General features: G+C 32.3%; 1 protein-coding gene across 1 annotated transcript; it reads right to left on the bottom strand.

Annotated features, from left to right (window-relative positions):
• Nucleotides 1–1,945: 1,945 nt before the first annotated feature.
• Nucleotides 1,946–26,113, bottom strand: LOC137813489 (rust resistance kinase Lr10). Its single transcript, XM_090300061.1, has 5 exons — nucleotides 25,340–26,113; nucleotides 24,636–24,668; nucleotides 15,246–15,290; nucleotides 10,335–10,358; nucleotides 1,946–3,317 (listed from the first exon to the last, which is right to left on the bottom strand). The coding sequence occupies exons 1-5, from the start codon at nucleotides 26,091–26,093 to the stop codon at nucleotides 2,080–2,082; spliced, it is 2,094 nt and encodes a 697-aa protein (XP_090156187.1). The 5' UTR covers nucleotides 26,094–26,113; the 3' UTR covers nucleotides 1,946–2,079.
• Nucleotides 26,114–27,995: the final 1,882 nt, after the last annotated feature.

Below are 27,995 nucleotides of genomic sequence, written 5' to 3'. Positions count from 1 at the left end.
ACTATTTGAGATTTCACTATGGAAAAAATCTTTACAACACAAAGAATACCAAAAACAGAACTCTTGAACCCTACAAGAGTGTTATACCCAACAAGAACTACAAGAAAAAAGGGTTTTAACTCTTGAACTCTTTTGTTGTTTGGATATGTGGATAAAAAAATTTTATTAGTAACTTTTATCGTAAATAGTACCAGTGAATAATATATATATATATATATATATAAAGTGAAAGTTTGTAATTTATTTCTTATATTCATTTCTTATAGTTGTGTTTGAAGAAGCACATGAATGTTTTAACGATAAAATGAGTAAAAAAACAAATGTTTTTAGTTTCAAAACCTCTGGTATTTTATGTGGGTTTTAAAACCCATGATATTTTACAGGAATTTTGAAAACCATGGTATTTTACAGAGGTTTAAAAATCTATGGTATTTTATAGAGGTTTTGAAACCCATGGTATTTTATGGATGTATTAAAATCCATGTTATTTTACGGGGGGTTCTAAAACACATGGTATTTTACGAATGTTTCAAAACTTGTGGGATTTTATGGAGGTCCTAAAACCCATGGTATTTTACGGAGGTTCTTAAACCCATGGTATTTAACAGGAGTTTTGAAAGACTTTTCTTGGGGTTTTAAAAAACGTCGGGGAACACCTTCCTCAGGGATGGTTGGGAAACTACAATCTTGGGTAAGTGACTTAATGAAGGTTTTAACCCTTGGTGATGTAAAAATAAACCCCTGTTAAAATCATTTTTTTCTTGTAGTGAAACAACACCTTGTTGTTATTATAAAAATTAGAAATACTATCTAATTTCAATTCACCTACACATAAAAAAAAGAATCAAGGAAGAACTACACATTAATACAAGTAGGACCAGCTAAGTTCTAAAAATTCAGCCAAGAATAAAAACTTTTGCTCAGAGTAAAATCCTCTCTTAAAAACCTAAGTTCTCTATCTTCAAAGTTTTTCAAAAGATGTTTTTTAAAAAAAAAATACTTTTCAAAAATTGATTTGTAAAGTTTAATGGATTAAAAATTCCAATCAATTTGTTGATTTTTAATTTGAGTTTTCAATCTATTAAAACAAAATAGATAAGACATCCTAAAATTTTAAAAGATTTAAATTTGTTAAACATATAAAATAATAATATCCTTAAAACCAAGAGTTTTGAATATGTCAAACAACTGTTTTTAACAAATTAAATATCTGTATAGAACTTTTTGAGGTTGTAAGTAATTTTAACATATTAAAACATAATTTCAATTAATTGAAATTGCCTTAATACCTAAGTTTTAAACAATTTAAAAAAATTTGAATCATTATCCTTGGATCATTTCTTATGATTCATTTATGTTGATAGTTATAAGCATACGAACCATACAATGAAATAGACTAAAATACACACATACACACAAATGTTATATGAAATAAAGTTTTCTTCATTAAACAAAGTCTTCGATCGTCATGAGGGTTGAATTCATGAAATATAATTTGGCTCAATCTTCGACTCCAACAATAGGTGCATAAGTGTAAAACCAATTTTGGTGCAGGGTAAGGTGCCAAGTTGCACTTAAATCCATTATCCACATAACATTGTTTTCCACCACTAGAGCTAATTATTGTTACTCTCGTCAAAATATGTTTGTCTTATAAAGTACTTGCAATAGAATCTTGTGAGGTTGATCCTTCAAAGTTCTTTCCTCCAGTCTTTCTATGCCAATAATCTAGCTTACAATAAAGTACTATTATCTAGCTTACAAAATCCCAATTATTGTAGAATTTAGTACATGCACTTATCAGAAAATATACCTATTTAATTTATTATTTTAACTAAATTTACTTGTATATTTGATTAAGTTTTAAATAACAATTAAAAAAAACTTAGGATGCTACAACTACTTTAGTATAATTAACATATCGAAAATCTTTAAACAAATGTTTAAATTTGGTAAACCATCATTTTAAACTTTGAAGTATAAAACAATAGGAAATAACTTAGACAATGTAAATATTATAGATGAATAATGTTTAAGTCGTCACTAAGTTTGAGGTAAATAAACAACTAATATGCATTATTAAATACTTTCATCTAGTGGATCATTAGTGACAATCCCCATGGAATAGCTTGAAGAACTAATGAACTCAGACATTGTTGTTTGGTCAAAGCAGATTCTTTCCAAAGTTTCACGTGGATACAGAGAAGGCTTGGGAGGTATTTTAAGGTTCTCAATATCTCCTTCAAGCATTTCGACTACTTTATTCATGGAAGGACGATCATTTGGTTTTAATTGTATGCACCAAAGTGAAACTATCATAATTTTTTTTGCAATTTTCTTCTCATCCTCTATGACATCTTCCATTTCTATATCTTTCTCTTTGTCAAGTTGATCATAAATCCAAAAGGGAAAATAAAGTTGGCTTGAACGCTCTGCATGGGGGTTTAAGTTTTTCCTCTTGCTTGCTAACTCCATCAGAAGCATTCCAAAACTATAAACATCAGACTTATCTGATATTTTTCCAATATTTGTATAAAACAATTCTGGAGCCATGTATCCAATTGTCCCTCTTGCTGCTGTCATAGTCACAACACTCTTGTCTATTGGATATAGTTTTGCCAATCCAAAGTCAGAGATTTTTGGGGTGAATTTTTCATCAAGTAGGATGTTGTGGGGTTTGATGTCAAAATGCAAAATCTGCATCTCACAACCATGGTGTAAATATGTAATCCCATGTGCTACTCCCATTGCTATATTATATATTGTGTCATAAGTTAAATGCATATTTCCTTCACTTGAAAATATAAATTTGTCAAGAGATCCATTGGGCATGAACTCACAAACAAGGGCACGTTTTGAGCTTTCAGCACAATATCCAATTAACTGCACTACATTTTGATGATGTATTCTTCCAATGGTTGCAACTTCATTGATAAAGTCTTGTCCATTACCTTTTGATTTTCGTAACACTTTTATAGCAACAGAAGGTCCACTACGCAACTTTCCCTTGAATACAGAGCCATAACCTCCTTCACCTAATTTTTCATTGAAACCTGTGGCCATCTTCTTAATCTCCTTGTATGTGTATCGAATAGACATCAAGCTATTTTGCTCTAAATAACTTTCAATATTTTCGTATTCGGACGAATGCCTTCTTCTCCACTTATACGTCAAAAGAGCAATAAACAATATGGTGCCAACAACATATCTAACTATGAAGTATGGTATAACATACTGTCCCAACTTAATTAATACTAATTGATTTGCACCGTAATATTCAATATTTTTGTTTTGTCCATTTATTGTTCTAACCAAGCCTGTGAATTAAAATCGCAAATGTCATCATGTTATAATAAAGAAAAAAAAATCACACTTCCTTAAAATGAAATAAAAATCACTTATCAACTTCTTTTTATTAATATAATAATAATAAAATCCTTAAACTTTTAAAGTTATTTATACTTATTATTATTTTCATCATTTATGGTATTATATAGTGCCAATACATTTTTTATAATTATTTTTTATGTTATGTTTTAATTAAAAATAATTATTCTTTAATAGATAAAAATATATATTTTATTTAATAAAACAAGTAATTGAATAATTTACTTCTACTAAAAATAATATATATCATTAAATAAAAAGAATAGATATTTTGATAACTATCTTTAACGTCATTTTTAATTAGATAATTTTATCTTTTAATAATTTTTTATTTATTTAATTAATAAAACAATAATTAAATAATATATTTCTACCAAAACAATAACTTTTTTTACTTAAAAAGTAGTAGAATCCAGTAGTTCTCGCGCTTATGTTCAAACTAACGAAAACACATTTTTCTCACATGTGTATTCACATCTTTATTATATTCAAATAGATAAAATTATAATTTTAATACTTTTATAGTCTTTTATTTTATTTTTATGAATATTTAATTAAAAAATATAAATTAATATATATTATTTTGTAAAAATAGTATTGTAAAATTATATAGCTGTTATTTTTTAAAAAAGAAGTTCTTTAATTTTGTTAAAATAAAGAAGATTTATCCAATTATTTATTTTATTAAATAAATAAAAAATATAAATTTTATTTATTAAAAGGTAAACTGTCCAATTAAAAATAAATATAAATAACTTTTATGGTTTTTTGACCATGATGGGGTTATTTTTTTTTATTTTTACCAAAATGGGTCCGTTGAAAAAAACATTACAAATTTAGGCAAGTCGTGCCAATTCGGCACGACTTCATATGTAGAAATCGTTCCAATTAGACACGACTTCTGCCATGTCATAATGAAGTCGTGCCAACTTGGCACGACTTCTGCCCCGTCATATTGAAGCCGTGCCAACTTAGCACGACTTCTGCCACGTCATTTTTTTTTTAATTTTATTGTTTATATATTGGATAGTAAGTTATGTAATGTTAAAAATTAATTTGATACATAATTTTCTAAGAGTGTTAGTTTTAAGGAACAAAAAATTGGATAATCGTGTATGGATCATGTTTGACGGTAATGTAATACAATAACTTGATTAATTAAAAAATGAAGAAAATTGTTATTGAATTTGGAAATAAATAGATAAATGAAAAATTATTATATTTGGAAAATAAATAGAGAATTATTGTTGTGAATTTGCAAAAATAAATAGTTTGAGAAGTAATGATTTTACAAAACACGTAATGATGAGAAGAAATTAATTTGTAACATTACATAACTTACTATCCAATATATAAACAATAAAATTAAAATAAAATAAAAAATTATGAGGTGGCAGAAGTCGTGCTAAGTTGGCACGACTTCAATATGACAGGGCAGAAGTCGTGCCAACTTGGCACGACTTCAGTATGACAGGGCAGAAGTCGTGCCTAATTGGGACAACTTCTGCATATGAAGTCGTCCCAATTAGGCACGACTTGCCTAAATTTGTAATTTTTTTTAAACGGACCCCATTTTGGTAAAAACCAAAAAACAATAACCCCATCATAGTAAAAAAAACCAACTTTTATAAGTTTTTAGATAAATTATTTTCTGATTTCATAGGTAGTTTATTTATATACATAGTTATTTTGGCTTTAAAAAATCGCTACTCAAAGGATAAAAATAGGATTAAAAAATTATATAAACATTATTTTTTAATAGATAAGTTCTTTAGTTATTTTAAAATAAATAAATAAATTTATTTTATTATTTATTTTATTAAATAAATAAATAAATTATTTTTATTAATAAAGGATAAAATTGTCCAATTAAAAATAATTTTTATAATTTTGTAAACAATAATTTCTTATTTTGTAGGTAATGTGTTATATAAGTAGTTATTTTAGTTTTAAAAAATATCAAAGGATAAGACAGTGAGAATTTATGTACCAAAGAGAATATTATCTTTATTAATGTTATTGCAGATAATAAAATTTTAAAAAGTATTTCTAAAAGAATGATTTAAAAGTTAAAAGAAAATGTATATTTATGTTATTTTAAATGGGAAAGTTAGACCATTACAACAACAGGATTCCTCTTTTTACTAAAGAATAAAATTATAAAATGATAAAATTATCAATTAAAAAGATGAAATTAAAGATAAATTTTTTATTGAGATGACAAAACTATATCCTTGAAAATTAGAGTTCGGTGGTTAAGCAAAGGTTTGTCGGCGCTTCTCTTCTAAGCGGTTAGGTTATTTTTCTCTCTAATGTTGTGGGATTGGGACAAATTCTTGTAATTTTTAAATTTTTTAGGGGTGTCTCAAGGACTAAGGTTGTTCTTCGCAAATCAAGTTATCTTATAGGACTTAAACACAAAAGATGAATTTTGCAAAACCTTGAATAATGTTGGTGATATCCCTCTTTCACTGTTATCTTCTTCTTGCATTAATCACTAGTGCAAAAAGAAGAAAAGGATACGCTTTATTTAGTGCGGCTTTTGCGCTACCCGCTTTCAATAAAAACGCGGTGGCATTTTTGAAATTATTTTGATTTACGAATGCGGTTATTTGAATAACCGCATTCGTAAATCAAAGCGCTTGATTTACGAATGCGGTTATTTGAATAACCGCACTTGTAAATCAAAGCGCTTGATTTACAAATGCGGTTATTTGAATAACCGCATTCGTAAATCAAAATTCTTTGATTTACGAATGCGGTTTTACCTTTAACCGCATTCGTAAATCCTTTTTTACCTTAAATTTTGAAGCGCGCCACACACAATTTCAAACTTTATTTCTCGTCTTTGCCTTCGTTTCGCGTTTGCACTCTGAGTTCGTCTCCTTCTACTACATTTGCATTCCATTTGTGCAATGTAAGTTTCTTGAACTCTCTTTTTTCCTCTTCATCTTCACAAATATATGCATAAATGTTTTTCGTTTTTCTTATATATGTTTTTTTCCTTGCATTAGTGGTCTCGAAGCACTCTTTCATTGTCTTCGTGGTTTCTTGTGGATTTTTTGGTTTGCTTCGTTGCTGCTTCCCTGTCCGTCGTCCCTTCTGCTGCCGCCACCGTTGTTCGCTCCCGTGACTCTTCATCAATCTTGGCTTCACACAAGATTGACGATGTTTTAAAATTTTTAATGATTCGGCATATACAAGTGCGGTTAAGCAAATAACCGCACTTGTAAATGGTATTTATAAATGCGGCTATATAGCCGCATTTATATTTCTTGATTTACAAGTGCGTGTTGATCAAATGCGGTTATAAAGCCGCATTTATAAATTCAAAACAACCGCATTTGTTTTATGTTTCTGCACTAGTGAATGGAGATTTGATATCTATTCAAATTGATGTAGATGTGTATCTCGTAAGTCTTGAAGAAGGTAAAATCACCTTCATGGAAGAATAGTACTATCCAAAGGTGACAAACCTCTTACTCATATGAACATGAGCAAAAAGTTGGATCTTACATGAAAGTCTCAAGGATTTTGGAAAGTTATTCCTTTGGGAAAAGGGTTTTATGAATTTGTTTTTTCTTCTCTTGAAGACATTAGAAGAGTCCTAGCAATGAGGTTATGGAATCTCAATTTGGGTATCTTGATAGTCTTTGCTTGAACCAGACTTTGTGCCATCTTAAATGAAACTCACCAAAGCTCCATGTTGAGTGAAAATCCAGTCTTCCTATGGAATATTGGAAACCAAAAACAATTTTCTCTATAGAGAAATGGATTAGTACTCCTTTTTCCCTTGATGACCGCACCTGAATAAATTTAGAGGTTTTTTTGCTTATTTGATATGTTATATGCTTTCCCTAATCAAATTTTGGTGGAAATACCTGGTTTTGCTTTTTTGCAGATATTGAATTTGAGAAGTTGTCTCCATTTTTCTCTTTGTGTAAAATGACAGGGTATGATATTTCTAAATGTAGACGACATCCTTATTGAACAAGGTTGCTTTGATGATTTCCAAATCCAGCTTGAAGAATTTGCTGTTGTGTGTAGTTAGGTAGATTTTGAGTTGTTAATTTGCACTTAGTTATGATCCAAGTTCGTATGATTTGAAATCTTTTTTGAAAGTTTTGTTTTTCAAATTTGTGTTAATTTTAGTTAGTTGTTTCGTGTTTTAAATCGTTGAAAAAGCTTTTGTTCTAATTTGGTGACTACAACAAGTTTTTCAAATGGTTAATTTATCGCGACAACCAATTGAATTACACTTACGGTTTTTAAAAGGATTTAAAAATGATTTGTTTTCTTTTGTCTTTTTTGTAAAGAAAAAATAGTTAGTTATTTCGATAAATGAACAAACTTTTTATGTTGAGTTTCTAACCGAAAGTGAAAACAATCAGTTTGTTTTAAAAATCAATTAAGTGATTTTAACAAAATTTTGTTATGATTTTCAAATGTTTTTAAATGTTTGTAATAGATTTCATTTAATGATCAAACTGTTTTACCCATCTTTTAAAGTCTATATAAAGACTGTTTTCTCATCATTTCAAAAAGAAAAAGAGAGTTTATTGAACATGTTTTTCAAGAGAGAAGACTAAAGAGCTTTTAATCATTCTTGAAGTCTTGGATCATTGCTTTTGTGTGAAATATGATTATGAGTTTTATGTTCTATTGTTTTTCAACTGTATAAAGCTTAGGTGTATTCTAATTCATTCTTTTAATTTGTATTGTGTGTAAAACAATTTCATATTGTGTTTCTAGAAACTGTGTTTTTGTTAAGTGTTGTGTGTTCTTGAAGGATTCAAGATCAACACTCTTGGTTGTGGTGTAATCTATTTTTTGATTACTTAGTGAATTCCAAGTGGTTTGCGGGGGATTGGATGTAGCTCTTTGTTTATAGTGAACCAATATAAACTTCTTTGTGTGAATCTCTCTTCCCTACTCTGATAAACTATTTTAAATACTTCTCTGTGTGTTCTGCATTAAACAATTAGTTGATTTGTAAAAAACAATAGGTTTATATTTTTCACATAACTGTAATCTATTGAGTAACCAGTTGAAAAAATAAATCAATTGATTGATTTAACTGATCTTTTCAATCTACTAATCTACTTCCAGCCTTTTTGAAAATCTTGCGAAAACATTTCACCCCCTCTTGTTTCAGCCCTATATTCTAACAATCCTAATAACCTTAATGACATAATCAAACCGTCTACTATTTTATCCAAACTTGTTGCAGAGTATAAACCTGTGACTATCCATACCAAAAGAAATTAAAGATGCCCCTCACAAGGAAGTGGTTAGTGTCATAGAGAATCAAAATTTTGCAGTAGAGATATAGAAATATGATGTACTTGTTCATAAGACAGGGGTGGTGGAAGTTGAGGGAGTTGCTATTGATCTTGATACGCTTAGTTGAAGTTGTTGTTGGCCAAGTGGAGGTTGGATCTCTTGTTGGTCAAAAGTTTAAGAAATCTACAAAAGAATTATTTGTTGTTGATAATGTTTCTTTGTTTTAATTGTTGATATAAGGTCTGGTTCACGATCTCAGGATGATATTTTTGTTGATATACTCTCTTTGGAGAATGTCCACGAATCAAGTGATTTGCTACAAAAAAAAAAGACTCCTTGCCTCTTGAAAAATTTAGTCTTTTTGAAGGATTTTTTCATCTCGAATCTACAACTAATGCAAAAGTCCTAAATTTGCAGTTGCCAAATGAGTTACTTTTAAATTTATTTCTCAAAATTTGGCCTTGCAAATTGTTTTGAATCTCGTTTAGATGGTGAATAAGAGACTCAGAGACATGTTCGACCATCTTGGTAATGAGTATAGTTGAATCTACGTTGGCTGACATTTTCTTAGAAGAAGTCAATTTGGTTTCTAAGTTCGGAGCTGAAAAGATGGATAAGGAGAAATCATTAAGTGAAGACAATGAACCAGTTCAAACTTTCAGGAGATTGGGACGTCCTATAAAGTCGGAGTGAAAGCCAATAATAAAACCTCCAAAGCAAGTCAACCCAACAAAAGTAATGGTCTGGATGTGCATTAATATCATAGGATTTTGGAATTCAATTGTTTATCCGTGCTATCTTTATGGGAGCTACATATTAGAAAATCTTCTTTTATTTTTCTTTTTATCTTTATTTAATTTTTTTATTTTTTGGTTTAAACTCTCAATGTAAATGCTTAAGTTACTCTTAAGTGTTTTTTTTTGTTTTTTTACGTCAGTCTAATATAGTCTCTCTTTCATATAATAACATGTGTTGTGTAACATTAGTTTTATTTTTAAAAGATGACATTGAGGATCCTCTATATATAGTTGTATAACCATATATATTATTTTAATCTTACTTTTACAAAATTATATAAATATAAATTTTATAATTTTAATATATTTTTAATATTTTGTTTGCAAAATTATATTATTTTAATGAAATAAAAATGTGGATATGAGTTTTCTTAGTATTAATAAAGGATGCTGTTCAGTTAACATATAATAGTCAATAAAAATGAAAACAATTACTCTCCTAGAACCTGTACACAAATTCTTATCTTTAAAAGTATGTCATTGGAAGAGTTAAAAATCAAAGTGATAGATCTCATCATAATAAAAAATTATTATAGGACTGTTTTGGCAAAAATAGTTTATAAATAATATTAGTTATATTTGTACAATTTTTTATAAGTATTTTTATAAAAGAAAAATAAAAATTTAAAAATTAAATCAAATTGTTTATAAATTGGAAATTGAAAAGGTTATATTAAAGAATGTGTAAAAAATAGTTTAAATATAAATTAGTTTTAACTTTTAAATAATTTATTTAATGTTTTTATATTTTTATTCAAATAAATATATTTATAAAGAAACTTGTTCCATCAACTTATTACTTATAACATATATAAATAGAGGAATAAATTTTTACCTAAAAAAAAATATACAAATAGAGGAACTCACCTTCTTTGATACTATAAATAGTCCCTGTAAAATAAAAAAACAATCTTTGAGTTAATAAATAATCTGACACAATTAAAAGTAAAATATTCTTTTATGTAAAGGGTCAAAATAAAAAGTAATGTAAAATCTAGGGAACAAGTTGGTGTTTTAAATACTCATTTGTTGCATTATGTTATATCTTATTGTGAAATCTTTGTTTAAATTTGTTACGTGAGTAATCCACGCTTGTCTGAATTAACTAATATCTTTAAGGAGGAACATGCATGATGCCACTCGAGGAACTGTTGTACTACATGACTGCTGAATTTGAATTTACTTATATTTTAAACTTAATAAAAAAGTTTAAATATGTTTTTCCCTCAAATCTAACTCACTTTTTTATGCATTACATTAAAAAAATATTTTGTAGTTACATAACTTAGAAAATGTTATTTTTATCTTCTTCTAGACACGTAAGGTGGTTTTGGATTTCCAATTTACTGCGATTTTTAACTGTCTAAAAGGGGTGTTGGGAAGTCTTACATGGCCTGCATCAAGTATGGGAGTGCAGTTTATATATGTATAAACAACTTCACATAATGTCAATTGGTTTTAAGTTAAAATATAATATAGTATTAAAGGTCATAGCTGGTTTGATAATCATTTACTATTAAACTCATCTGGTTCGATAAATAATGTGAGATTTCCACATCTCCTTTCATATTGTTTGAACTATTGTAGGACAATGGAGTTTTAAGGGGTTCAAGGTCCTATTTGCAATCTAATTTGTGTCCTGTGTCATCTTTGTTTTGTTATTTTTTTCTTTATTATTCTTAAATATTTTATTGTTTAATTAAATATTGTAGGTGAAAATGAGGGTTCTTTGAATTTCATCAGTGTATTTGATATTGCAGAAGAATTTCAAAAGTTTCTTACTACTTCGTCACAAGTCATAATTCTTAAAATTTTTATTCTAATTCATCAAATATGTCTCATTTCTTATGGATCCTTGATTTTGATGTCTCACATCACATGTCATATGATCTTATGTTTTTTAGTCCTCAATTTTCGTTTCACCTATATCTATTTGGACTACTCGTGGTTCCTCAATGCCATTAGCAGATATTGGATTTGTCTCCACATTTATTTTCTCACTTTAAATCTTGTTTGTGTCGCTCAACTATGTGACTTTACTTACTCGCTTTCTTTTTTCTTTTACTAATTTTTATGTGAAGGATCCTCAATTCAGGAGGTTGATTCGGACAAGTTGTAGATATGGGGATTTTATATAATAGATGAGCTAAAGAATCCAATTATTGAAACCTCCATTTTGATTTATCATTTTTATGTATTGGACATGTTTCTTTCACTAAGTTAAATTACTTGGTCTCCACTGGAGTTTTAGGCAAGCTACAGACCAATGATATCTCTAATTATTGTGGTTGTAAACTTGTCAAATTTACTACTTTACCTTTTATCAAGTGTGTTTTTAGGTCTCATACACCTTTTTGAATTGGCTCATTATCATGCACAGGGTCCATCTTTGGTTCCTAACAAAGGTGAATCTCACTATTATGTATCCTTATATTGATGAACATATTTGTTATTATTAGGTTTATCTTATGAAACATTGTTTTGAGTTTTTTTTTTTGTTTTTATGTATATCTTATGTTTCATATTATGATTAAAACCAAATATAATGTTTTTATTAAATGTTTTCAATGGGATTTGGGTGGTGAATACACTTCTAATAATTTTTTGTGAATTACTTATCATCAGTGGAACTCTTCATCAAACTTGTATTGATACTCCTCAACAGAAGGGAGTTGCTGAAAGAAATCTTGAATATACCAATTTCTTTTATTGTATGATTTAGGTATGTCTTATTTTGTTCATGTTATTATTCAAATTTCATCTTCTGTTATCTCAGGTATGTCTTAATGAAAACCATCCGACCTCGAAACTTTCAGCTGAGAAGATAGAAAAAGATTGAGACTTATTGAAGATATTGTAAAGTGTTTTTCTTCTTCTTAGCCTTGTAAAAATTGTATAAAGTAGTTAGGAAGGTTTGGGTCTTGTATTTTGGGCCAAAGTAGAGAAGGATGTAAATAGAAAAGAAAGTTGAATGTATAATAGTAAAAGAGAGGTGTAAATAGAAATGTAGGCAAGGAAGGCATGAGGCTCCACATGCCTTCTCCTCAATGGAGAGGATTTGCACCAATAAGGTGTGACACTTGTCACACTCTCATTTGAGAGGTTTTGCGAGACTTTCTCCTATAAATAGGAGTCTCTTGTACATGATTTTTAACTCTAATTTGAGTAATGAAATGTTGTCCAATTAAGACACTTTTACTTGTTCAAAATTCTCTCTAGAGTTGTCTTCTTGTTATACAAATTTCTAGACTCCTCCTAGTAGTCTTGGCTTAACCTCACTATAGAAACTAAGTGTTCACCTAACCCCACTTAGATTCACTAACATAATTTTCATTTCTTCCAAAAATTTTACAATTCTTCATGCTTCTGCAATAGTTTTCATCATTCGTAGAAGATATTCAAATCAAAACAATGAAGAAAAAGATCCACAAAAGAAGATGCAAGCTTAGATTGAATCATGTCTCCATTTCAAAAGTTGTATGGTTGTGTTTCTAATTAATCTTCCTTGAAAGGTTTTGGTTCTACATTTTTTTCTTCATCCACAAGAACATAATAAATTGTCCTCTAGTTTTGTAATATGCACTTTTCTTAGTTATGGGATTGTCAAAAGAATTATCATCGCCATGATCCTACCAACCACAAACTCTATATTTCTTGTTAAGTTGTCTTCCTTGAACACATTCCATTATATTAATTTTCTTTTAACTCCCAAAACTCCCTGAAATCTCTTGTGATTATTGATCCTTCACGTCCTTGGTATCCTCCATGTGTTCATAAGTCCACCCAATCACCAAATTTTGTTTATTCTTTTTATTCTTCTTCCTTTGCTTTCCTCTTAACCATAATTCATAAATTTATGAGTCCTCTTCTTATAAAAAAATTGTCCTTGATTCACTTTGGCAATAGGCTATGTAAGAGAAACTTTCTACTTTATATGAGACTGCTACTTGAGACTTGATATCCTCCAAGAAAAAATGGCTTTTTGTAAAATTAAAACAAAGTTGGATGGGTTTGTTGAGCATTACAAAACTAGTTTAGTTGCTAAAGGATTCTCTTAGGAATATGTTATAGATCATGCATAAATCTTTGTCCCGGTTTCTAAGATGACTACCATTTGTATAGTTGTACTCTTATTATTGTTGTCTCTATTCGTCAATAGGATATTTTTTAGTTGGATATTAAAAATGATTTCTTAAATGAAGATATATAAAATGAGGTATACACGATACCTCCTCTAGGTGTTTCTCAAACAAGCTCTTAAACTTGGTTTGAAAAGTTCTCCATAGTTATTGCATCTCTTGGATTTTGTTCTAGTGATTGTGAATCTGGTTTGTTTTGAAATACTTCTTCTCATGACCGTATTATTATCTCTTTATATGTTGACGACATGATAATCATCAGAGATGATGTAGATCGGATTATAGTTGAAATTGTAGTTGAAAAAATAGTTTAAAATGAAAGGATTTGTGTTCTTTTCATTATTTGTTGGATATTGAAGGTACATATTCTCCTAAATGTTATCTTCTCTCTCAATCTAAGTATATTGTCACTTTAGCACATGCTCGTCTTTCTGATACGCATACAATTGATACCTCTATTGAACTTAATGTGAAATATACTTCTTCTGATGGTGTTTCTCTTATGATCTCACCATGTATCATACTATTGTTGATATTCTATTATATCCACCCATTACTCATCTTGATATTGCTTATGTTGTTCATGTTGTGAGTTAGTTTCTTGTTTTTCCTACTAGTGCTTTGCATAGTTGTTTTCTGCATTCTTAGATATCTTCGTAGTACTTAATTTCAGAGCTTTCTTTTTCCCTCATCATCTTCCTTGAAGTTGTGTGCTTATTCTAATGTTGATTGGATTCATGACCTTACTCATCATAAGTCTACTACATGTTTTTTTGCATTTTTCTAAAAAGATTCCCTTATGTTTTGAAAGAGCAAGAAACAAGATAATGTTTATGGTTCCTCTAATGAAGTTGAATATGGTGTCATGACTCTAGCCATTACTGAGATAGTTTGGTTGCATTGACTTCTTTCTAACATGGATGTTTCTCTTTATAGATCAACTCCTATGTATAATGACAACAAGAAAAATGTTATTCAAATTACTCATAACTCAGTCTTTCACGAGTATAATTTTTTTTTAAATTGATTGTCATTTTACTCTTCATCAACTTCAACATAAAACCATTACATTTTATTTCATTTCTTCATCTAGGTAGATTGTTAAAATATTTACAAAATCTCACTTTATCAAACGTTTTCAATTTTTGAATGACAACTTTTTATGTTTCATACTAATGCATGCTGATTTTAAGAGAGATGTTATATTATATATATTAATTAAAGAAATTTACTTTATCTATTGTAATATTTATATATTTATGTGATTTTTATGTCTTAAAAACTTCTTAAAATTAATATTAAAAATTCTATTACTCTTCTTTTTCATATGTTCTTAGTTATGACTGCTAAAAATATCTATAAATAATATTATATCACTAATTTAAATTTTCAATTAAAAAATGTTAAAACTCATATTTTAGAAATTTAAAATGGAAGGGAAAGAAGTTTTAATTTAGAAGAACAACATAAAAAAAATTCAAATTTAAATTAGGAGATTAAAAAACTATATTTAAACATGAAAAAAAAGGGAAAAAAAGAATGTATAATAGGTAATATGATAGTTATGTAGAATCAAAATTAGTTGTTGGTATTACGTTACCATTCAAACCTAGGTAATCCAAAGAGGTATAATTCTTACCAAAAACATACTTCATCCACCGAGGCCTCAAACGTGCATATTCAACTATTCGCCCCCCAAAAAAAGGAAAAGAGTAAGCACAACTCATAAAGAAGATTTACATAAATTTAATAGGGTATGTATGTTTCTTACTATAACAAACACTTGTCCAATTAAAAATTCTAATTTTTTATTTTATTTTTTCTAGGAGATTCTCTTATCTATGAAAAAGGAAGAAACAGTTTCTACCTCATCCGGTTAAAGTTGAATATCCTGATATGATTTTAATTATTATTAAAATAGTTTGGTTGCATTAGTCTCATTCCTAGTTTTTATCTTTCTAGACCAACTCATATGTATTATGACTTTTGTTATTCAAATTGCTTAAAATTAAGTCTTTCATCATCACACAAAACATTATGAAATTAACTATGTTACTTTTTATCAACTTCAACCAACCATGGCTTTTCATTTATGCATATTGTTCATTTATTTATAAAACCCCACTTCGTTAAGCATTTTCATGTTTTACAGATAAACATTTGAGAATTTAAGAAAAATGTTATAATATATATATTACTTAATACAGATTTATCTCTTTTTTGGGTGCAATATATAAGATTATATATAAAATTCTAGCCAATAGATTGAAAAATATCCTTTCTAAAATTATAGACAACTAACAATCTACTTTCTTGAGAGATAGGTGTCTAGTGGAAAACATTGTTGTAACAAATGAAGTGGTGGAGGAGTTAAGGAAGGGCAATAAGCTAGTAGTAACCATAAAAGTTGACTATGAAAAAGTTTATGACTCCATTAGGTGAGATTTTTTGTATTACATGCTAAATAGATTAGGGTTTTGTGCTAATCATTGGTAGTCCTACTCAGGAATTTAAACCAACAAGGGGTCTAAGACAAGGCGACCTTATAACTCCTTTTCGTTTTTTGGTGGTTGTGGAGGGTTTGGTGGGTCTCGTAAGAAGTAGCCTAGTTGATTAATTAGAATAACTTGGGATTAATGGATAACTAAACACTATTAAGAATTATTGGGCCTAAGCCAACGTAATTAAGACAGAAGGCCCAATATAAGGCTATAAATAAGACAAGACTCACATGATAAAAGGTAATGACTTTTCTAGTTCCAAACTCACTAAACACTCATGTACCCAAACTGACTTGAGCGTTAGAGTGTCTTTGCAGCTACCCCACCCATTAGACAAACTTGATGGCAAGCAGAAGGAGAAAAGGCAAAAGAAATTTGGTAGGGCACATTCAGTCTCAGATTGTAAGAACATTTTGGCGCCCACCGTGGGGCCGAAAGAAAAACATATCGAGTAGCCACATGGTAGCAATGAGAAATATGACAAGAAACGACCGACAGCACGAAGGAACATCAGTGGACCCAATTGCCATGATGATGGAAATGAAGAGAGAGTTTGAAAATATGAAGCAAAAGAACGTGAGAGAGATAAAGGCTTTGAAGGTCGAGAACTTATTAATGAAGAAAAGTTTAGAGATTGGACAAACACCATTGATAGAAAGGAACACAGCCTGTCCGAAAACAAAACTCAGACACACCTGAAGGAGAAAATAGTTATTGACCCTATTATACTAGCTATACGGCTTCTAGAGCAACTGTAGGGTTGTCGTCACGTCGGCACCCCTTCACAGAAAACTTCATGGAAGTATCATTACCACCTATATGGAAGAGCCCGTCCATTGATAAATACGAGGGGAGCACCGATCCGGACGAACATGTTGATGCATACATAACATAAACAAGCTTGTACACTGTTGACAACGCCTTATTAGGTCGCGTGTTTCCCATTTCGTTAAAAGGAGCCGCACTGAATTGGTTCACCCGCCTACCTTCACATTCGATTGACTGCTTCAATACCTTAGTATTCAAGTTCTCGACTCAATTCGCTACAAGCACACCCCACCACCTAACCTCTCTCACTCTCATAAACATTCAACAAGAAAGGACTGAAACACTAAAGTCCTTTATGGATAGATACAAAAGAGTAGCCCTTTCCATGAGAGACTTGAGTCTAATGCTGGCGCTCCACCACCTGGTGACTGCCTTCAAACTAGGACCATTCTTTGACAGCCTATGCAAAAAGCTGACAAACAACCTAGACGAGCTGAGGCAAAGGGCTGCAAAATTCATGCAACTGGAAGAAATGTGAGAATTTAAAACAAAGTTCACAGACGAAGCTGAGAATCGAAGAGCGAAGAGAGAGGCACCCAAGGGAATGCGCGCGCTGAGGAGGCCCAAAGAATTCCCCAAACCGTTTAGATTCCTGCACTATACCTCCTTCACGATCGAACAATCCCAGATTCTAGAAAAGGCCCTGAACGCGGATCTGATACCGCCGCAAAAGAGGACCCTTACACCACCCAATGTCGATTAGATCAAGCATTGCAGATGTCACCGAAACTTCGATCACACTACTGAAGAATGTGCCACACTAAAAGAGAAGATAAAGGAGCTCATACCGACCGACCAACTGAGGCAATTCGTGCAAAAGAAAAGAAGGTTTGACCGACGCAAACTGAGGACAGGTCGTGGAGACTACCGCCCATCGTCCCTTTCAACGAACAAATTGTAGGTTTTTTGAAGAATTGGGTGGACACAATAGGGTATGTCGATATGTATACCAAGTTTGGAGAGGATAAGAGGCAAAAAACTGTCAATATTAAGTATGTGATCGTCGACACTGATACCTCATACAACATGTTGTTGGGAAGACCCTCTCTGAAATGGATTGGGGCCATCGTTTCACCCCCACATTTAACCATGAAGTTTTCGACCGAAAGTGGAAAATTGCAAGGGTAAGAATAAATTAGAAAACTGCCCAGGAAGGCTACGCGACCAGCTTGAAAATTTCGCCCAGGAAGGCTACGCGAACAGCTTGAAAATTCTGCCAAGGTACAGACTGCAAAAAAAGAGGAGATAAACACCATTGTAGGAAATGGTGACTTCGACCCAAGGCCACACGACGAATTGAGGGTAGAACCGAGATGCGAAACTGTTCCATGGCAAACTGGCAACCTAGGGCAGGACATGTAGATCAATTCGAACCTGCACGAAGAAGAAAAAACGAAAGATTGTATAGATCTTAACTGACAATAAATATCTTTTTGCCTAGACAGCGGACGACATCCCGGGCATTGACCCTAAAATCATGTTCCACAGGTTAGCCATTTGCCAAGAGGCTAGGCTGGTAGGTTAGAGAAAGATGAGGTTGGGAGAAGAGAGAAGGTTAATAGCGCAGGCGGGGGTGGGTAAGTTACTTGAGACCAGGTTCATTCGAGAAATCCAGTACTCTATGTGGTTGGCCAACATTGTACTCGTAAAAAAGAGCAACGGTCAATGACGTATGTGCACCGACTACACGGACCTGAACAAAGCATGTCTGAAAGACGCTTACCTGCTTCCTAGCATTTACAAGTTGGTTGATGGTGTCGCGGGGCACAACGTGATGAGTTTTTTGGACACCTACTCTGGGTATAACCAAATACCCATGCATGAAGCAGATAAATCGAAGACTGTGTTCATGACCGATAAGATTGTAAAGTCAAAGAACTCGGAGCAACACGCTAAAGATCTAGAAGAAATATTTTCCCAGCTTCGAAAGTTTGATATGCGGCTTAACCCGACCAAATGTGTGTTCGGAGTCGAAGGCGGAAAATTCCTAGGCAAGAGGGTAAAGACTGGTAGGCCGAATATCCTGAATGTTAAAGTTTTTCCCAAAGTTAGCCGAGAAAATAAGGCCCATTCTTAAACTAATGCGAAAGGCGAACATCTTCAATTGGAACGACATGTGTGAAGCCGCATTCACCGAGGTCAAGAAAAGGTTGACTACACCGCTAGTTCTCAGAAAACTGAAAGATGGAGAACCACTACTAGTGTACTTAGATGTGACAAATGAAGCCATTAGCGCCACTATCGCCCAAGGAACGACTGACCAAAAGCATGTATACTTTGTCAGTCGCGTGTTGCAAGGCCCAGAGACCCATTACCAAACGATCGAAAAAGTGGCGTTGGTGCATACCTCCTGGAGTCTTGGGCATTATTTTCAAAGTTATCAAATGATTGTTAAAACTGACTTCCCGATAAGCAAGGTACTCTAAAAAGTAGAATTGATGGGAAGAATGATAGCATGGTCTGTGGAGTTGTCCGAGTTTGGCATCAAGTACGAACCTCGATGACTTATGAAATCCGAGCGTTTGGCGTATTTTGTTTCAGAGCTACAGGACAATCAAGTGAGTGACAAATGGTGGACACTGTATGTGGATGACTCGTCAAATAAAATGGGAAGCAGAGCCAGGATAGTCCTAAAGGTACCGTGACACATCAGGATCGAGCAGTCCTTGCATTTTGGATTCAGAGCATTAAATAACCGGGCCAAGTATGAAGCGCTAATTCTAGACCTGCTCCTAGCCAGGGATATGGGAGCACGAAAGGTGACGTGTCGTAGCAACTCCCAATTGACGGTCAACCAAGTAAAGAAGGAATACCAATTCAAGGATCCTTTGCTACTTAAATACTTCCACTGAGTATCCGCCCTGATGACCGACTTCAAAGAGGTGGAAGTGAATCATATAAGGAGGGAGGAAAATACTCGAGCTGACGTACTGTCCAAGCTCGCTAGTGGTAAAAACAAGAAAGGATTGAGTACAATCATTCAACAAAGTATTCTCGGACCGACGATGTCAGTAAAGGAATGCCTAAACACGAATTCCGGGCCCCAAGGTTGGTTATCCATCATGGAAAAGGGAGTCCAAGACCGAGATGCATGCAAAGAGATAGCTGACTCTGCATTACACTGTAAGGCATCACATTTCCTATTAATCAGACAAGATCTATATAAGCGAGGCTTTTCGACACCTTTGCTTAAATGCTTAGGCAAAACGGAAGCGGAGTATGTAATGAATGAGACACATAACGGGGTGTGTGGAACTCATTCGAGAGGAAGTAATATGGCAAGTCGTGTCCTCAAGGCAGGATATTACTAGCCTGAACTAAGGGCCGATTGCACCGAGTTCAGCAAAAAATGCAAAAGTTTCCAGGAACACAGACCTCGTATCCTTCTGCCCGTCCAAAACCTTTAGAGTATCAACTCCCCGTGGTCGTTCGCTATGTGGGGAATGAACATCATTGGTCCCTTTTCCCAGACATTTGAGGAAAGGAAATTCCTCCTTGTGGCAATCAATTACTTCACTAAATGGATCGAGGCCGAGCCGCTAGCTTCGATAACAACGACACAAGTACAACAATTCGTATGGAAAAACGTTATATGTCGTTTCAGCATACCCCATACGATGGTTACCAAAAATTTACTGACAAAAAGCTGAAAAAAGTACTTCGAAGACTTCGCCATAACACACAGAGTAATGTCAGTCAAACACCCTCAGACGAATGGACAAGCCGAGGCGGCTAACAAGGTTATCTTAAACGAATTGAAGAAAAGGCTAGGAGTAGTGAAAGGGCGTTGGGCTGAAGAGCTACTAAAGGTACTATGGGCATATCGGTGCACCCCTCAATCCTCAACCGGTGAAACACTATATAACTTAACATATGACACTTGTTACGAGTCGAGGTTGGGGAGCTAACAATTCAAAGACAACTGGCTGACTTAACAGTCAATGAAGAATGAATTATAACGGAGCTAGATCTACTGCAAGAGCTCTGAGACAAAGAAAAAATACAAGAGGAAGCCTGCAAAATACGAGCAACTCGAAGATATAATGCGAAGACGAAACCCAAAGATTTTAATCCCGAAGATCTAGTGTGAAGAATGAAGGGCGATGATCAGAAGGACAAAACCGAAGAAAAGTTAGCATCAAACTGGGAAGGCCCGTTCCATGTAAACGAAAGCTTTTTACAACGGAGCATACCGCCTAGAATGCCTCGATTGACAACCAATACCAAGAACGTGAAATGTTAGCCACCTTAAATTTTATTTTAGTTAAGAATGTAATGCACTCTCGTCCCGAAAGCATATTGCACGGCCAACTGGAAATGTTGTACAAGGCATGAGAATGCAATCAGTTTCCTCCACACAACCATCTCGGTTAAGGAAGAATCCTAAAAATGGATCACTACCGACAAAGTAAAAGAAAAACCAAAGAAGAATCCAAAAATGGATTTGTAAAAGAAAGTCGAAACGTCGAAAAACACAACAACCAAGTAAACAAGCACGAAAAAATAAACGAAAAGGCGAATAATAAAAAAAACGAATAAAGGAGCAAGCTGTAAAAACGAGAAAATTGTTCGTAATTAAATATAGTAAATCAATACAATGTCCAAGATAGAAAACTACCAACGGTGACCAATCGTTTACATTAGTGATGTCAAAATAAGCACGAGCTCATCTCGACCAAACAAAAGTAAAGTTCAAAACGAAAAACCATCAAGACTTGCCGGCATCATCATCAAGATCGGAAGTGGCAAGTCATCCATACTCCTCTTCACCACCCTCATCTAGGATATCGGTAATAGGCACCAACTCCCCCTTGTAAAAATCCTTATTTACGTAAAATCTTCCCTTCATCAAGGGGGATGCCATAAAAGAACGCAGCTTGTTCCAGCCCCTTGTTGAAACGTGACTCGTGTGGGTGGAGGACGAAGTCTTGAGTGCGTTGGAGATCCTCACCCACCTTGTGCGGAGCCGGCTGGAATTGGTCAGCCCTCTCCCTCTTGGCCGAAGAAGACACAACCAGCTTCTCCTGCTCGACCAACACTTCCTTCTCCTTCTCTTTGGCCGATAAGCAGCGTGCCAAGAGCCTATCATTTTCCAACTTCAACCGAGCTAGCTCGGCAGCGAGGTCTTTGTTTTTACCAAGTAGAACGCTGTTGGAATCATGTGCACTTTGGAGGGAAGCAGCAGACTCGGCTAGTTCGGTTTTTAGGCCCTCTACTTTGGTGCTATCTTGCTCCTTTAGAACTGAGCCCATGCGTTTCCCGAGGATGAGAGTACAGGTACCCAGTTCAAAGAATTACACGGCCATTTCTGAAGGGGAAGCAACAATGAATTCCTCCTTCTCGACAAGCTAAGAGAAATAGAAACTTTTTCGCTAAGATACATATCTCGGCCAAGAAAATCTGGAGTTGAGCTCGAGCCCAACTTCAACATGAGGCCTCTTATAAGACCAACTCGAAGATGACTTGTCAGAATGTCGTTGTAAAGTCTTCTTGTGCTCCCGACAAGCTTTCTTCGAGCTGGGATCTTTAGGAGGAAGTTTCTTGGCAACAGGAATGGTTCATAAAGGGTCCCGGCTTGCCTTTGTTTCAACAATTCTTTATAGAAGAGTTTCCCGTCTCCCGACGTGGTGGCAACCATGATAGATGAAAAAGAAGAAAGTAAAAAAACATCAAAAGACAAAATCAAAACACAAATCACAAAAACAAAGCGTACCCTCGATGTCTTGAAGTCGAGTAGCCGAAAGGAAAACTCGCAACAACTATCGGGTAGGGAGTTTTCGAGGGAGTTTGTCTAAAATAGACAAAGTATCGAAGTCTTCCCAGGTCAGAGATGGCCTTGCCCATACACAAAAATGCGCGGGGTTACGAGTCCAGCAAAAGGGAAAACGTGGAAAGTTGTCGTCATAAAAAAAGGGACGACCCTCTTCCCTGATCACAACCTTAAAAAACCTCCCTTTAAAATTCTTATGAGAAGAAGTAAAGGGGGCTAGCAAACAAAAACTTAGCTGACTTATTAAGGATAACCACCCTACTCGGTTACCCGGCCTCATACTATACATTTGCAGGAAGACCTCGGAGTTTGTTTTACATTAAGAAATAAACAAAGAAGCTGGAAAGCTTGGACATACACCCAGCTATTCGGGTGGAGCTGTGATGGCGCCACATTCACCAATGGAAAAATCATCAAGGAGAAACCAACATGAGCGTCAGTTAATAGGCAAGAGTAAAAGAAAAAAATAATTGGAAGACTCAGGGACCAAACAAATTGAGTCGGATGGCGAGCACCTTCGAAGGGAAACGACCCCATCCGGTGAAGTCGGGTCCACCATGTCGATACTTGCACTAAAAGCTTTCAGGGAAGCAGTAATTCCAAACTGAGAAGGATACCCAAAAACATTTGAGTCAACCCATTTGTAGCTAGAAGTCCAAGGGCGGGGTGTATCCAACTCGGCAGTACCACCAACAGGGTCAATTGAGAGACGAATGTCTTCGACAACCCCTTCCACACTAGTCCTTTTAGTGACCAATGGAAACATTAACCACTCGCCTAGACAAGTTCTTTGGTCATATCACGATTTTTATTATACTTATTATTATTATTAATAATTATTATTATATTAATAATAATAATATAAATTATATTAATAATAATATAAATTATATTAATAATAACAATAATTATATTAACAATAATAATAATAATAAAAATTATATTAATAATAAAAAAATTATATTAATAATTATAAAAATTATATTAATAATAATAAAAATTATATTAATAATAATATAAATTATATTAATGATAATAATAACATAAATTATATTAATGATAATAATAATATAAAATATATTAATGATAATAATAATATAAATTATATTATTAATAATAATAATAATATAAACCACCCCACCTATGAGACATACTTGACGGCAAGTAGAAGAAGAAAAGGCAGAATATATTCTATAGGTACATTCGGTCTCAGAAGATTATAAGAATAAGGATAGTTTAGTCTCTAAATTTCATATTTATATTTTTGTCGTTTTATGACGTGAATCTTTAGACATCATCACATATTAGAAACTTCATTTCTCATGATTTTTTAACTATAATACGACTTTAATTATTTTAACAAAAATCATTAAAATTCATATTTTATAAATAGTTAGAAAACACAATATTAATCACATCATATTTGATACTGTACGCATAGAGATAAGAAAACCATTTTCAAAATGAAGGAAAAAAATTTAATTTAGCAAACCAATATAAAAGAAATCCAAATTTAAATTAAGAGATTACAACTATATTTAAACATGAAAATTTGAAAAAAAAAATATATAATAAGTAACATGATAATTCACTACAAGAAAATAATGAAATAAAAACTAAATTTAGATAAAAATAATAATTAGTTGTTATAGTGACTAAATTAGAGACTATTTTAGAAATAAAAAAAAAATTGGTTTATAAATTAGTTTTTATTATTGTCAAATGATTTCTAAATTGGTATCTAGTTAGTTACCAAGGTTTTTCTACCAAATTTAAAATCTAAATAATTTATTTGGTGGCTAAATTTGGTAACTAATTAGATACTAATTTAGAAACTATTTAACTAATAGAAACTAATTTAAAAACTAATTAGATACTAATTTAAAAACTATATAATTCAAACGTAGGCAATAAGAGATAGAATCCTTACCCAAATTATACGGCTGCCACCAATATCTCCTCCCTATTCACCCAAAAAAGGAACAGAGTATCAATATCAAATATGCACAGAAATTACTCAATAATGTTTACATTATTTACTTACTATATAAAGAAAAAACTAAATTAAAGGGTTCAGATGGTTTTGAAATTTTTTAAGAAAATAGGTGGATTGAAACCCAACTATTTTTATAAAATGATGATTTAGTATGATTTGATTTTTAAAAATATATAGATATATTTATCTATAATTTATAATAATATTAATAATATTTTATCGTTTTGTATATACAATTTTTTTTCTATTTTATCTTTAATAATATTTTTAAACTACGATACAAATTTACAAAATAAAAAAAATACAGTGAAAAAAAACTAATTGTAACAAAAAATGACTATGAACATTTTACATATAAATAAATCATAAATATTTAAAATATTTGATTCCTTATATTTTTTTATTATAATATCAATTAAATATAATATATAATATATTTAATTATTTTATTTTGATATAATAAAAAGCTCACATAAAATAAAAAATTATATGTATGTATTTATAAAAAATTATAAGAGGATATAATATAACAAATCATACCGATGGAGTGTTCAGCTAGTAAATATAAAAAAAATAAAAATTAAACAAACTCAATTTAACAGAAACATTAAAAACAGAAAACCTGCACTGCCCTATACCTTCCTTTTCGCATTCAAGGGTCTGGCTGAAAGAATTGAAATAGCAGTAAGTAGGTCCACAACGATCCTCACAGATCATAGAAAGCCATGAAAGGTCAAATCCATAGAGTAGCGCTGTGTGCATCATGTCATAGGAATATGTATTTGTGTCCAAACCCCACCACGATGTGAGAGCAACCAGCTTCACATGACATCCTACTTCAAAGTCCTCTGCAATTAGGTCACCAGCCATAGCATATATGTAGCCTTTCCACTCCCAATTCATGCATCCACCGGTATCCACATACGTGCGCTTCCCAGTCACTCGATGGCTACAATTCAAAAGCACTATATGCTGTGGCTCGGTATAATGATCACTGCCGTAAATCCAAGGAATAGTTAGGTAAGAACCATGATTGGGAGTTTCATACAGGAGATACGACCGGTAAGAAGTTGTGAAATTGGATGGAGAGAAGAAATAGCAAGGAAGAGAAGAGCGATTTGATTGTTGAAGTGTAGGATTCACCAGTCGGATTGTGAAATTATGGTAGTTGATGGCCTGCACATGAAATGTTCCCGAGACCAAAGAGAAGAGCGTTATATTGTTTTCACAAGATAGCTCATATATGCTGCGACCGCACCCTTGGTCTCCTTTCAATCGGAATGGATAAGATATGTTGCTGATTTTCCCACAGGAAGAAGGAGGGCAAGCATTTTCTCCATGAATTAGGTGGAGCAGAAACACCAAAACTATCAAAGCTCTCTCTCTCCACATGCTCACGCCCAAAGACTTTTCTGTTTAAACTTCTACTGCCAACACAATCCAAGCTGACATTTAAAGCCAAATTTCACGTACACAAGAACAGTAAATAAACCAGTCAAAAAAACCAAATTTGAGATATAATTATTATTTTTTGCAACAACTATAGTATAAGTTTTTACTAGAGTCAACTTGTTCTAATTCATGACTGCTTGTAGTAAATCCTTGTCAATTATAAAATGATATATGTTCTCGAATGGGTTTGGGCCTAGAGAACGATTCCTCCTGCCTCTACCTTTGGTCGGTCACTGATGCTCTAAGCTTCCTGCTTCACCTTCCTTCTCTCGGTCGTCTAACTCCACCGGCAGGGGTGATACGTGTAGAAGACACTCCAACGCTCAAGTCAGTCGGGTGGTAACACTCGGGTGTCACCGTACCTTTCTCCTTGGAATGAATGCTATTTATATTACCTTAATGGACCTTCATTGGTGGGCCGGATTAGAAGGTTGGTTCATGTTTAGGGTTGCGCTAAACAACACTTAACTATGAATTAATCCTGCTGACTTAGTCAACCCATGACTCATCGCCAAGAGTCGGTCGGTCACGTGTCGTCATGTGACCTTTTCACCATGGTCGTACCGGTATAATATAAAATAAATAAATAAACAAGTTTTATTATATAAATAAAATTTATATATTTAAAAGTATATTTTATATAATTATAATTTTAAACCTTTTAAAAAGTCATTAATTTTTTTATTACAAAATTTATCATTTGTATTTATTTTTAAAAATTAGATATGTTTTTATTTTATTTTATTTAGACAAGTCAGTTTATTTATTGATTAATTAGATTTAAATTTTATTTTTTTTAGATTTTTTTTATTTCTCAACTTCAACTATGGTTATATCTATTTTTTTACAATATTTATTATGTTTAATAAAATATTAGTTATGTGTAATAAATTATGTAATAAAATATTAGTTATTTCGTGTTGAATATGTTTTCTTTAATTTGAACTACATAATGAAAAAGTTACTCAATAAATAATAAAAAGTGTGATGATGAGAATAAATATTTGATACATCAAAGTTGATATCTTTTAAATTTGTTTTTATTTGTAGTTTATTAATATTAATTCTTGAAATATCCAAGCATTTTTAGTTATCTGTTTTGTCTTATTGAATATATGCAACTATGCATGCTTAGTTTGACCCAAAAGACACCAACACGGTTGTACACTTCTTCTAATAAGTTTTTATTTGGACAAATAAAAGTTGATACAAAGTCTAAGCATTCATAATACACATCGAAAACTTATAAATGATTATTCTGTCTGCAAAGAATGTTGGTCTATTTATTTCTCTTAAGAGGATCTCTCTTTAAAGTGTTAAATTCAAAATCTCTTAAAAGAACATGCTTAAAGCTACTCCACGCAAACAATTTTTTTGAAAATAGAATGACAGTCTTGTGAAGTCAACTACTTGTCTAGGCTTGATAAGTCGTATCACGTAGACAAATACTTTTAATGTTGCACGAATCATTTAATGGATCTACCTACTTGAAGGTGGTCAAACATAAGATTAAAAAAATTAAGGGTGTAGAGTCTCGTCACGACTCCAAAAAAGACATGTAATAACTCTTTTATTTTTAGCTCTATGTAAAGAAGATCTCTATAAAGAAGAAATGTTGACAACGATGACACTTATAAAGAAACTCTTATCACTCTCCAACTTTAAAGCAATCTTTAGCCTTTTTTGTTTTTTAGGAAGAACATTATTTATGTTTATAACAACCAAGAAAAGAGTACTCAATCTTGTTTTCGTCCTAAGACGCTATTATCTTTTGGACATCGAATATTCGTGATCGTTTAAATTACAAACTTTGTTTATCAAAGTGTTTTAGTCAAGAGTAGT

The sequence above is a fragment of the Phaseolus vulgaris genome, chromosome 1, assembly GCF_051622355.1.
Source record: "Phaseolus vulgaris cultivar YP4 chromosome 1, ASM5162235v1, whole genome shotgun sequence".
Classification (NCBI taxonomy): domain Eukaryota; kingdom Viridiplantae; phylum Streptophyta; class Magnoliopsida; order Fabales; family Fabaceae; genus Phaseolus; species Phaseolus vulgaris.
This window is presented reverse-complemented; position numbering and strand designations above follow the sequence as displayed.